Source organism: Lepisosteus oculatus, chromosome 2 (genome assembly GCF_040954835.1).
Source record: "Lepisosteus oculatus isolate fLepOcu1 chromosome 2, fLepOcu1.hap2, whole genome shotgun sequence".
Taxonomy (NCBI): Eukaryota; Metazoa; Chordata; class Actinopteri; order Semionotiformes; family Lepisosteidae; genus Lepisosteus; species Lepisosteus oculatus.
This window is the reverse complement of record NC_090697.1, coordinates 61,587,733-61,599,858: the sequence shown is the minus strand read 5'-3', so window position 1 is coordinate 61,599,858 and position 12,126 is coordinate 61,587,733. Positions and strand designations below refer to the sequence as shown.

The 12,126-nt window shown below is 36.6% G+C and overlaps 1 protein-coding gene across 2 annotated transcripts in view; it reads left to right on the top strand.

Moving 5' to 3' along the window:
• The window catches only part of ush2a (Usher syndrome 2A (autosomal recessive, mild)), a 409,409-nt gene that overhangs the window by 272,788 nt on the left and 124,495 nt on the right, over positions 1-12,126 (top strand). For both annotated transcript variants that reach the window (XM_015346259.2, XM_069180084.1), the window contains exons 45-47: positions 4,400-4,602; positions 5,262-5,374; positions 8,697-8,895. In XM_015346259.2, the coding sequence (XP_015201745.2) occupies positions 4,400-4,602; positions 5,262-5,374; positions 8,697-8,895 (515 nt within the window). The remainder of the gene's footprint in view (positions 1-4,399; positions 4,603-5,261; positions 5,375-8,696; positions 8,896-12,126) is intronic.

Here is a 12,126-nt window from a genome sequence, read left to right as displayed (position 1 = left end):
AATCCAGGATGGAGAACAGGAAAATGTTGTGGGTGTCTGGCACTAGTAGCCCATTAAGGTGGGCTCATTCAGGAAATGGCTGTAAAGTATGAAATTTGGAATTGACTTATCTAATTTCTAATTACCGGTCAAATCAAATTGTCTAAATGATCTACTTTCATTTGCAACCTTTCTTATCTAGTGAAAGAAATAAGCATTCAGAGGCGCGTGGGTGTTGCTGAGGTTAAATAAAGAATCTGATCAGCTGGAAACTGGTTCTTCCGGGTTTGTTTTGTATAGTTCAGGTATTCAATTGTTTGGTTGAATACATTGACAAAAAAGTTTAATAAAATAGTAGGGAGTACAATTCCTGTAGAAAGGAATTGACAAAGTGTTTAACACTGTAATGGAATTTGATGGCAGTACAGGAGTTGTGGCAGAATGTACAAGTACAATATCTGCAAAGATTAGGATTTTTTAAAAATATAGCTATTTAAAATGTGTGGATTTTTTTTCTTTTATATTAGCTTTGATAAGTTCTGACTGCTAAAACTTAGTCCCTGTGGTACTACATATTTAAAAATAATACATAAAAAATAATAATAGATATAAATATACTGATAACTAATTACGAAAATAGGAATATGTAATAATATTGTTTGAATTTCAAAAACACAGGAGAACATGCAAAATTTACAGACCAGGTCAAAACATAGTTACTATTCAGAGAACTGTGGTTAACTTCAATATTTACAAATTTCATGTCTAGAACTTTTTCAATTGCCTTGCTTGGTACTGTACGATACATTATTTTTTGCTGGAGTTTTCAGCTTTTCACTGGAGTTTCTATTTGTAGTAAAATTCATGGTTTCTTCAAAATTCATTAATACATTTCTGTACATGAATGATATGCATCAAACTGTTTTTACCTCGAAGTTTCTGGGAAACTGTTTGTACATTTTAACAGAGTTTTGGGTTTCCTCAAGAAAGTGAATGGCTTAATTACATTCACTTTTAATTAATTGACATTTGCATCAAGAAACAGCTGGCATCTCAGAAATGTACTTAAACTTCACTGTTTAATCTTATACACATAATAAAAATTGCATTAAAAACATTAGAAAATCATTACCTCCTAAATAAAGGTTACAGGTCATTTAACAAAGTGCTTTCAGGGGTAATTTCATTATCTTTCAGCCTAAAGGGCAGTATGGTTTAACAACTGCAGTTGAACTTAAAGATCATCTTTGGGTACTTTACAATATATATGTTAACAGTGCTAATTAAAAAAGCAAACCATGAGCGCAATATTCAGTGTTAAGTCTTGCATTGAAAACAGTATTACAAAAAGAATATATGTAGAGTACATTTAAATTAAATGATTCACAATTTCTGATGTACAAAACTAATGAGGATTCTGCACCACCTTGGTTGGAAAAAAAAACAGATTTATTATTGTATACGGAATAATATAGGGATTGAATTCTGCTGAAGATTGCTTTTACTGTAGCTGACATCAGTAAGAGTGCAAGGCGCTGTAGTGTTTTGAATTTACTGAAACAATTAGAACTTGGGACAGTAAATTCAGAGAGTTCCTTATGGCTGCTAGAAATCAATGAGACCAATGGTAACATATGCACACAGGTTCCAACAATACAATATTAAGTCAAAAATAGAACATTCAAAATAAACAAATACAAGAATACATTTATATGTAAAGCAAATTGATGATCAGTCTCTCAGGGATTACAAAGACACTAATAACAGGGTTAGAATACATTGGATTTAACACTTAGGTTAGTGTAGTCAGCTAAATAATTACTCTCACACAAACACAAATAATTTTCTGAACTAGTCTTTGTCAGACAAATACTTGTTTGGAATAATGCTTAATTATTGAGGGTTGGAATATGAACTTGAATGTATACTGATCAGAATTAGACACTGCAAGGCGCTGTCCAGATGATGAGATTTTAAAAGCCCAGCAAGGAGAGGAATAGCTGGATATAGCCACAGCTATCCAATCCTTGTCAACTTCTCAAATGGAAAGTGCACAAAGTCTTAGGACTTAAGTCCAACTTTGAATGAGATCTAGATGGGCAGAAACGTAGAAAGTCTCCTTACCCTGCATTTGTAGCTGCTGCTCTGAATATTCTTTAATATTCAGCGGTATTGGCTAAAACAGCTGTTTCCCTGATTAGGTGAAACTACAATTGGGAGCTCATCACAAAAAATATTCTTTTGCAGAGGAATTCTTGGACAAAATTCTGTATGGTCTCTAAACCCAGTAGCTTAGTTGTTTCAATTTTGATGTACACAGTGGAGGTCACAGTCATGACCACTAAAAACCACAAAGAGAATTTTATGTTGCTTTGTGATTGGTGATTAGTGATGGTGTCAGGTATAGTGGTCTATGGTGGGCATTTTATCTGCCCAAGCCAAAAGAAAGATTATCATTATAATACTATTTCTGAACATTTAGTTCTAAGAATAAATACTAGCCTTGCTGCAATAGTGTTATAGTGTTATATTTACCTGTTATATTTACCTATACTACTTTTAATGTATTACTACTAGAAGAACAAAGAGGTAGTCTACAGAAGCTTCACTTGTTATTATCTCAGTATGGGTTTACACAAGGTACCCTAACGGTTTTCCTTGAAGAACTTTCTTATAAGTAAAGACTTTAATAAAGCTTTGTTTCCAATTATTTATATGTGTGAAAAGTATCACATTAAACAATTAGTGCTTGGTTAGCCTGAAGGAAAGAGGCATTATTCAGATAAATGTAGTCTTTGCTCAACATTTTAAAAATGTCTACGGTACAATGTACAGTATTGCAAATGTGATTTTCTAAATCTTATGAAGATGTCAAAATCCTAAAAAGTGTGATATAATGTATGAAAGAATGGTAGTTTCCCACAAGGATTTATAAATGTGAGCTTTCATGACAACTATATTAATCAAAGTCTATATTATGAATTTTCAATAAAAAGCTTTTTGTTCTTGTTTGCTTCTTCTGAGTGAGCATAAGAACGCAATTTACCCTGTGGGACCTGTTTACCTAATGCAACCCAGAGCACAAATGAATATTCATTAGAGCATTTTCAGCTCGTAATGTTCTCTATCCATGACAAAGTTTTGTTTTGTGTAAAATTTGTGTGTATATGGTGTGTATATGGCAAAATTGCTGCACAACATTCTGCTGTTCAGCACTGTAGAGCCAATGCAGGGTGCTTTTCTGTGAAGAGTTGTATTTTAATGTACTGTGTAAGGCAAAACACACAAAAAACACCAGCACCTTATTTTAAATGTTAAAATATGTGTTCATAGCTGTAGTGCAATTTAAGTGCTAACTTCCTAGAGGATTAAGTTAGAATCGATTGAAAATATAGTCTTAAAGACTACAGAAAAAGCTCACTTCTGCAAAAGGCGTTTTTTTTCCCTGTTGACGGGAAAGTAGCCATGACCAGTCTGAGGCGTCAAACTTAAGATGAGATGGTGAGTCGAGCTTCGGTAAGTGAAGAGAGTTTGTACATTAAAAATCCCTTGGCTCTCTTTCTGAGAAGACGGGGGCTGTTAACCCTGATGCCCTGGCTCAATTACAGTGCAGCCTGGTGAGAGCCCCCAGTGCTCTGTCAAAAATAATTCAATTTGCCCAAACCCTCCCTACTGGGAATGCAGCAGCTGAGAAAATAATGGGTTACAATGTGGAGTACATTAAGAGTTGTTCTGCAGCTTTCTCAAAAGAAAATAGAGAAATAAACTATTTTGCTTAAAGGATTGCTGTGCACTATATTGTAACGTGTTAAGAACTAGCACTAACCAATCCACTACCTTATTGACAGTATTCAGATAGTATAATGATAACTACAGTGCTGAGGTGGGTGATGAACATTGGCGTTCTGCTGGGGAGTGTGGGTGGGGGTCCCACATTAGCAATCTGTCTTTCCAAGTGAGATATCCCTTCAACTGCTCCTTTACTTTAAAAATGTATTTTCTTTTCTCTTTTTTCACAAAGGTACAGAGAAAAATAATTCTGATTCTTCCTTGAAGTAGAGATGTTAAATAATAAATATCCAAATATTTTAAATACCTTTATAAAGATATTTTAAATATGCATTGAGATATTTTAAAGATCTTTTCACCTCAGAATACTGTATGAACTACCTTTTATTTGATTTTGAATGAAAGGTCATCCTCTACTATAGTATATCAGTCATAAGCCTGTATTCGTCAGGGGCAGGAGGTCCACAGTTTTCTGAGACTGAGGCATGTTGTCTAACTATTGTGAGATTAAGTAAATTAAAAGCATTGGGAAAATCTTTAACTTCATTTTAAGATGGACTACTTGTAGTTAGGATAGTACACTCTGTAAAGAAACCTGGAGTTTACTATTTGTTTCCACTCTCATTTCCAGAACCAGAGGGGGTTTTCCCTCCTGAGGTGGTTACCATCAACAGCACAGCTGTTCGGATAATCTGGACTGCTCCCTTGAAGTCGAATGGTGTGGTGACAGAGTATAATGTGTACATCGACAACAAGCAGTACAAGACTGGCATGGACTTACCTGGAACATTTGTACTTGGGGACCTCTTGCCTTTCACCGTATATACCATACAGGTTTGACTGTCTATATACAATTTAGACATAAAAGAAAAACATACAATAAAAGACAGAAAGGACAAATAAATGTTGTTAAAGTTACCATATTAATTTGTGTTATTCATTTTCACAGTATGCTTTCTCTTTTTGTCTTACAATGAATACACAAAAACACAAAAGAAATCTCATTCAGGTGTAATGAACATTCTAAAGTTTCTAAGAAAAACTTTCTAAAACATACTTTAAATTACAAAATTGCTCATTAAAAAAAGGACGTTTTCAGTACAAAATGTGACACTATAAAATTAAAAAAAAAATACATACTGTATTTATCATAGCATTTAAAAGTATGACATTTCTGAACATTTCCAGTCTCAGGTCTCAACATTTGCCTCTCGACAAACTGCTGTAGGACATTCTGCAATTGTCTCTTGCTAATCTGTAAGATTTAAACTTTTTCACACCTTTTTCACCCATTGGAGATTTTAATCTTAAAACATTGTCTCAGAAATGTAGTAAGAAAATTATTTATCAACTATTATGTGTTTTTGTTTATTGTTGTTGTTGCTGTTATCAAAGAAACAGATGTACTACACACTGAAGTATGAACATATAAAAATTAAGTAGACTCAGTATGACACTGTGTAATATCCTCTCTGTCCTGGCTCTTCAATCAGGTGGAGGTGTGTACTGTCTATGCCTGTGTGAAAAGCAATGGAACACAGATAACCACAGTGGAAGATGAACCTGATGAAATGGCAGTACCGTACATACAGACCATTAGTTCAAGGTAAGAAAATTTACAAGGTTCTTAATGGTAACACTAAAGTGCAACTACAAGGATCACTGTTTCATAGTGAGCTTTTGAAGTCTTTTGGTGGCAGCACTCCGCCAGTTACTTTGAGATTTGAACTGGCAGTCTCTGGATCATAGTATGCGCTAGCCAATGTGTAGAGTTAACTATCTCAGCTGCAAAATACTGTAAGTGCTCCATACCTTTGGTTCTAATAACTGATCCAAGGGGCATTTTTTTAATGGAACAGACACTCAACATCTATTGATTACGTCAACCGATTTTTATTTGTCATTACAACATTGGAACAGTTAACTCTTAACTGTCATGAGTTAACAGACTTTAAATAAATAAACACATTTTGTTTATGCTAGTAGATCGCATGATGGTTAATGCCAGCTTTCATGGAAAGAAATGGAAATTGAAGTGACCGTACCCATTATACACATGGATACAAATAAAAATGATGAATGTAGTGAGAATTATTATTTTTTTAAATATAATTTTTCGTAGAATCTAATTATGTAGTCCAAAAAGGCAAGTGTACTGTATCTGTGTGCTTTGAGAACTTGGGATGATTAAAATTGCTTTTCCTAAGACATTTAAACTTATCTTTCTAGAAAAGGAATCAAAATTATATTAAAAAAATGGAACTTCCACCCAGTTTGAGCCTGGAAGAATTTTAAGACTCTTTAAGCTACTGTGTGACTTCACTACTGCAAGGGGAGAATAAGAAGGGCCTGCAGATACACTCCTCCAACATTCAACATTTCAGTGTCAATCATCTTTTTACATTCTTCAAGCTCCTAAGTGCTTTATAGGAGGATTAGTGCTCAGTGGAGGAGGGACGGGTCTTTCTATGATGTCACTACAAACTAGGAGCCACCAATCAACTGACATTAGTCACTAAATGCCCAAAAGCCAGGAAGTTCTTGGCCCACACAAGTTTACTTATGGTAAACTTACTTTGACCCTGTTCTATTTCTTAATTATATTAGGAAAACCTATCAGCTATTATACTTTCATGTATTGTTTGAGCTCTGGTTGTGGTTTAGAAAATGTTTATTTCAATCAAGGATCCTTATACTGTACATTTCATTCTGCCAACATCCTGGTAGAGTTTCATAGTTGACAATTCTTTCATTCTGTCTTCCTAGTACAGCAGTAAAAATGTTGGAAAGATCCCTGCCACATCTTCCATCAGCTGGCACAAGCCTGTTTTTTAGTAATCTTTTTATACACACACATACAGTATGTACACGTACAGATTTTATGCATTGTGTATTTTTCCTGCAGAAAGGCAGTCTATTTAGTCTGTGCCACAATTTCTTCTACTGATGCTGACAGAGCCTTGTGTGAAGTTGTGAATGGAAAAAATCTCCAAAGTGAGGACAATGCCTCTGTGCTCTAATTTGACATAATCCATATAGTCAGAGAAGAGCTCTGCTTTTGCATTGTCTTTTCCCAGCATGTCATATTATCATCTGCTGTACTTATATCCCAATAGAATACTAACTACTGATCGATTGCCCTGACATGTCTGGCCGTGGCCTACATGTGCCCTGAACAGTTCATTTATTTGCCACGGTAGATTTGCTAGAGTGGAATTTAATCAATAGCTAATTCATTAATTCTGGTCCTCTGCTATGTGGGACTGAGTACAAAAAAATCACTGCATGGCTTAAGCTTTGATTGAAATATGACAAGTGCCGCAGCTGATGGCTTTACTTGGTCCTATGTAGAATATGAATTTCTGCAATTTTTATTGGTGAGGAATTAGTTTCAGACAGAAATGACACCTTTTGTGAAATAATACTAATGCATTTGTTATAGGAACACACTTTATGAGTAATCATGAGTGATATTTTGTGTATTAAAGGCATGTGGTTATCTTCAAATGATTCACTCTTCTTATTTAAAGGGAAACCTTGTCACTCTTCGTGAATTCATAATCAGACAAAGAAAACATTTGCATTTAACTCATCGTGGAGCTTTAAAAATCAAAGTAATTGAGAATGGAACAGATTCTTAAAATAGTAGAACCAACATAAATTAATTAAGGAACCTTAAACATCTACCCAGGAGATTTACAGACATAACATAAATTGTTTATTGAGTCTCAAAAGAAAGTTATCTCTTATAGATGCAATAAATTCACATCGTTTTCAGAAACAAAACTGAATATTTTGTAGAAGGCATATTGACATCTTATTGAAAATGTACAGTACATAATTTTTCATCATCTGGGGGTCCAAAATTAAATTCACAGGCTAGTCATGTGTCTCTAAGCTGTACATTTGTAATGCATTCTTAGCACTATCTGTCCCATCTCTCTTATACAAGGCAAGTTCCTCGGCATTTATGTTGCTATTCAGTGGTCTCTGAGCCCTTGATGCTACACTTGGTCCCAGTTCAACCCAAATGTTCAATGGGGCTCTGGCAAGTAAGTCATCCCTGGCATAACTTATACACTCTCTTGTCACAAAAAGCTGTGACATGAGCATATTGAGGACAATTTACTGAATGACGTTCTGCTGGAGTACTCAGCATGTAAAAACAATGTAATTAGAAGACATAAATAATGAGTAAAATTCAAACAAGCTCCTTAAATCATGACCAAAAGCATCTTACTATATTAATGGAGAACATAGAGGTCTTGGCTCTTGTAATGGAAAAGCTGTGTATAATGCTGAAGGGTATTACCTGCCTTTCTGTAATATTCCTAAATTTTAATGGAGCTACGCGTGAGTTGGGTATTGTAAAACAGCCAGTATTAATGATTTACAGTATCTTTGAGGGCTCTCTGCAAGATATATGCTTCAAAACTATGAATTATACTACAAAAGAATAGAAGTGTAATTTTTTTTACAATGCACATTCATGCTGCTTTTCAGTTTTTGAATTAAACAGAAATAATGCTCTATGTTGGTTATAACTCTTAGGGGCAATTAATTAATCTCCAGTAAATGTCATTACTGACTGTTATACTCGTTTTATCACATTTTATTTCTTTAGGACAGTCTCCCAACAAAATGTTTCATTACAGAAAAATGGTGTTGCTTTTGTGTGCTATTGCTGCCATCTTTGCTTCACTCCTTTGAGCCTTACGTTGTGCCCATATGCCAGTTTACAAGATATGTAACTATAAACAAAAGCATTGTTGTTGCACTGCAAAGCAGAGACATATATCTAAAAGAAGTTAATGTGATGGTATGAACCTGGGCATGATTTTTGCCATGTAAAATGCTTGGTGGGAGATACTGAAAGCACATTGCTTGCTTTGTGTTTGTTCAGAATCCTCCTGTGTGTCTGCTTCTAGATCTCTCCAGGTGGACTGGACATCACCAGGACGACCCAACGGCATCATCCTGGGTTACGAAGTGAGGAGGAGGAAAGTGCAATCCTGTGAACAGTCACTGATGGTGCAAGCAGCACAAAATGGAAGGCAGTGCTTATATGTAGAATGCCTAATAAATGAAAACATATGTGGGAGCTTGTGCTATCAGCCAGAGAATCAGGTACAGAAAAGACATGTTGAAATGTTGATAATAAATAAATGAATGGCAGAATCAAGCACATTTTTTGTGTTTTTAAGGCTCATTGTGTTTGTGAAGCAATTAATTTACTATTGATTGTACTTTCAGTGCAGATAGTTTCTTCTTTATTTGTAGTTGTGTATTTACAGTCTGAAAGTAGGAAAGAAACAAATTTAAATCCTAAATACAGTTAATTATTGAATACTTTCAATATAATTTAACAAACTGAAAAAAGTAAAGGGTTTAAAGGGGTGTTGAAAATTGATATGAGTGTTGTGTGAGACCTGGCCTGGTGGCATCAAATAGATACATACATGGCTGGAAAGCAGACCTGGAAGACTAAGGGCTGACTGGCAGTGAGAGAACCAGTATCTATTATTGAGGGAGAGTTAAAGCAGAAGTGCAAAAGGCTCCTAGAAAGACGAGTCCAAAAAGACCAGGGAGCAGGAGGCTCTGTATGTGAAAGCTGGGAACAAGAGGCTCCATGTAGGTGGCTCGTAAAGTGAGTAAATGTCCTTGAAGTGCAGGAAAGACTCAAGATGAATACCAGACTTGTCTATTGCCCTTGTAGGGTTTGGGCATTTACTGAGACAATTATTAATTGTAGCAGTAAATCACAAAGTTGATTCTTTTGATGGCTTTAGAATCCAACCATGCGACATAACTCAAACAACGCGCACACACAGGTACTAATACACAAGGATACATTTATTAATACATAGAATATGCATATAAACCTAACAGATCTTATCGAGAGGGTTATCAGAATACAAAAGATATATATTCAGTCAGTTACGAAGTGTTACACATATCAAGAGGACATACGTTCAGTATATCATTCATTAAGACCGTTTCGTAAAGTGAACTTGGTTACAACTTCTACATTAGATACTCAAACAAGTACATAACTCTTAGGAATTAAATTGATATCAACTGGTTGGGATAACAATTGAATTCTCGAGCTGTAATGCATTGAAGTTGAATACTCATCCAATCTCTGGGGATTCAGATCTCCTGCGGGCACAAAGAAACAGTTGCAGGCTGTTGCTGTCCAATCCGCGCTCTCTGGCTCGGTGCCAGGCTGTGCTGTGCGGCTTGCGACGGTGCGCTGCTGATGCTCACTGTTGGCTTTAACTAGCAAAGTTTGTGCACAGGAGAAAAGATGACTGTGGGTCCCAGCAAGTCAGGAAGAGGACCGGTTCGTTCCTGATGAAGAGCTAGTTCTGAATAGTGATTCAGCTTTCCACAGTTCCGACCTGTTCACGAGGCCTGCTGCTGGTTACTCTCTGGCAACCTTCACTCTAGACTCTTAGAACAAAGGAAAGTTCTGGCACTCGGACACACTGGCCGTTCCGTGGTTGTCCGGGCTGAGTCTCAGGGTGGTCAGGAGGCGCGCTGCGAGAATGTCCTGCCCTTGGGATTCTCCTTTGAATTCCCTTTAGAATTGTTGAATCTTGTTCTGAATCTGAATCTGAATCTCAATCTCAATCTGAATCTGAATCTCTCAGGCTCTCTGTGTTGCCTGTTTTTACCTGGAGGAACTTCAGCTCATTGATTGGCTGAAAGTTCCATGGGCATCAGAGTCCCACGTGGGTTACTCGGCCCTACCGGTCCCTGATTGGTTGATCAAGGTGAGATATGAGTCACTTACTCCTGACACTTAGTAATGCAGTCCAGATGTCCAACTGGCACTCCCTAAACAGATAGGCGCCAATGGATGACCATTGATCATGATAGCCAGGCTTAGCTAAGTGCATCCCCCTTTGGGAGCTGTCCTTATCAAAAGAAAACATCTTGCATGAATGGTTTCTCTGTGGCTGCACCACAGAGATGAACAGAGAAATGGGGCCTCATTTGGGAAGCTCAGAAACACTTATTTCTGCATTATTATTAAGCCTCGCCACTACACCCTGTTGGCCTACTGGTAAGGTAAAGGAGGTGGTAGAGAGGGTCTGGCCAAATGGGAGCAACCAAATTGAGGGACTTCCACTGCTTTTCCCGAAAGGGACAAGCATAAAAGACAGAGAACCTGAGATAAGGTTCATTGAGCCCAGGCATCAGCAAGTGAAGGGCTCAGTGATGTGAGTGAACCAGTTCATGATCTCAGAGGTCATCAAAAGAACAGAGGTACATATTGAATGAGCAGGAGTCTCTGAGCCTGAGTGTCTGTGAGCCAAGGCCTCCGAGAACTTAACATGAATGGTATATGGTTATGCACCAGTGAGGAGACCATATAACAACACCGCTCATGGAGTAGAGTGGGTGTATGTTTGGAGAAATAGAGAGAAAAAAGTTCCCCAACAGGCTCTCAGTGGTGTGTCAGGCAATGTGGACATGCTGGTTTCATGCCCTAAAGTGATGGTCATTCCCCATGGCATCACATAAGCAAAAATAAAACAGAAAACCAAAATACTTCCAATATGATTCTGCTGCAAACATTAAATCATAGATGAACCTAAGGTATCTGCTTAAAGGATGATACTGTAATAATACCATACATAACACATACAGTATTCAGTAATCTGCTTTGCCAAGTGCAGTTCATTCTGACAACCTCACTGACACAGGTAACGGAAGCTTAGTATACAGTAAATCCTCACACTTGTGCTTTACAAATTTTCCAGCAGATGGCAAAACATGAGCTAGTTTCCTTAAATTATAGTGCCTATTTTTATCAGGACATTATGTTCCCACTGACATAATAAAATGTGGTTCTGTCCTTTCATGCTAATAAAAGACATGCTAATAAGTTAGAGTTTTTAATTAAGGTTGGGAAGGATGACAGAAACCAAGTTCTCCTTCAGCTCTGTTATTCTAACCCAAAATCCTTCATGACATCCCTTCCCAAAAACCTATAGACACCACAATTAGCCTCTCTCACTTCCTTGCATTCCACTTCCTCTTCACATTTTCAGGTTCTCCTTAGTTAACTATCACACTCTTTGTTACTTAGTTTCTGTATACCTCAACATCAGAAACATTTGTTTCAAACAATCAGCATCATCATTAATGATTAACAAAAACGTCTAAAACTGTCTGGATTGGAGCTGTGCAGAGCCAGGGCTAGCTTATTACTATATCTGTATTTGTCTCTGAATTCCCGTTACTTAAAACATTGAGCAAAAGGACTTTATCTCTAAAGTTCCATGAAAGAGGCTTTGTATTCAATACTTATGTTCTTTGATCACAGCCAAATTTCTGAAAGGCACACAT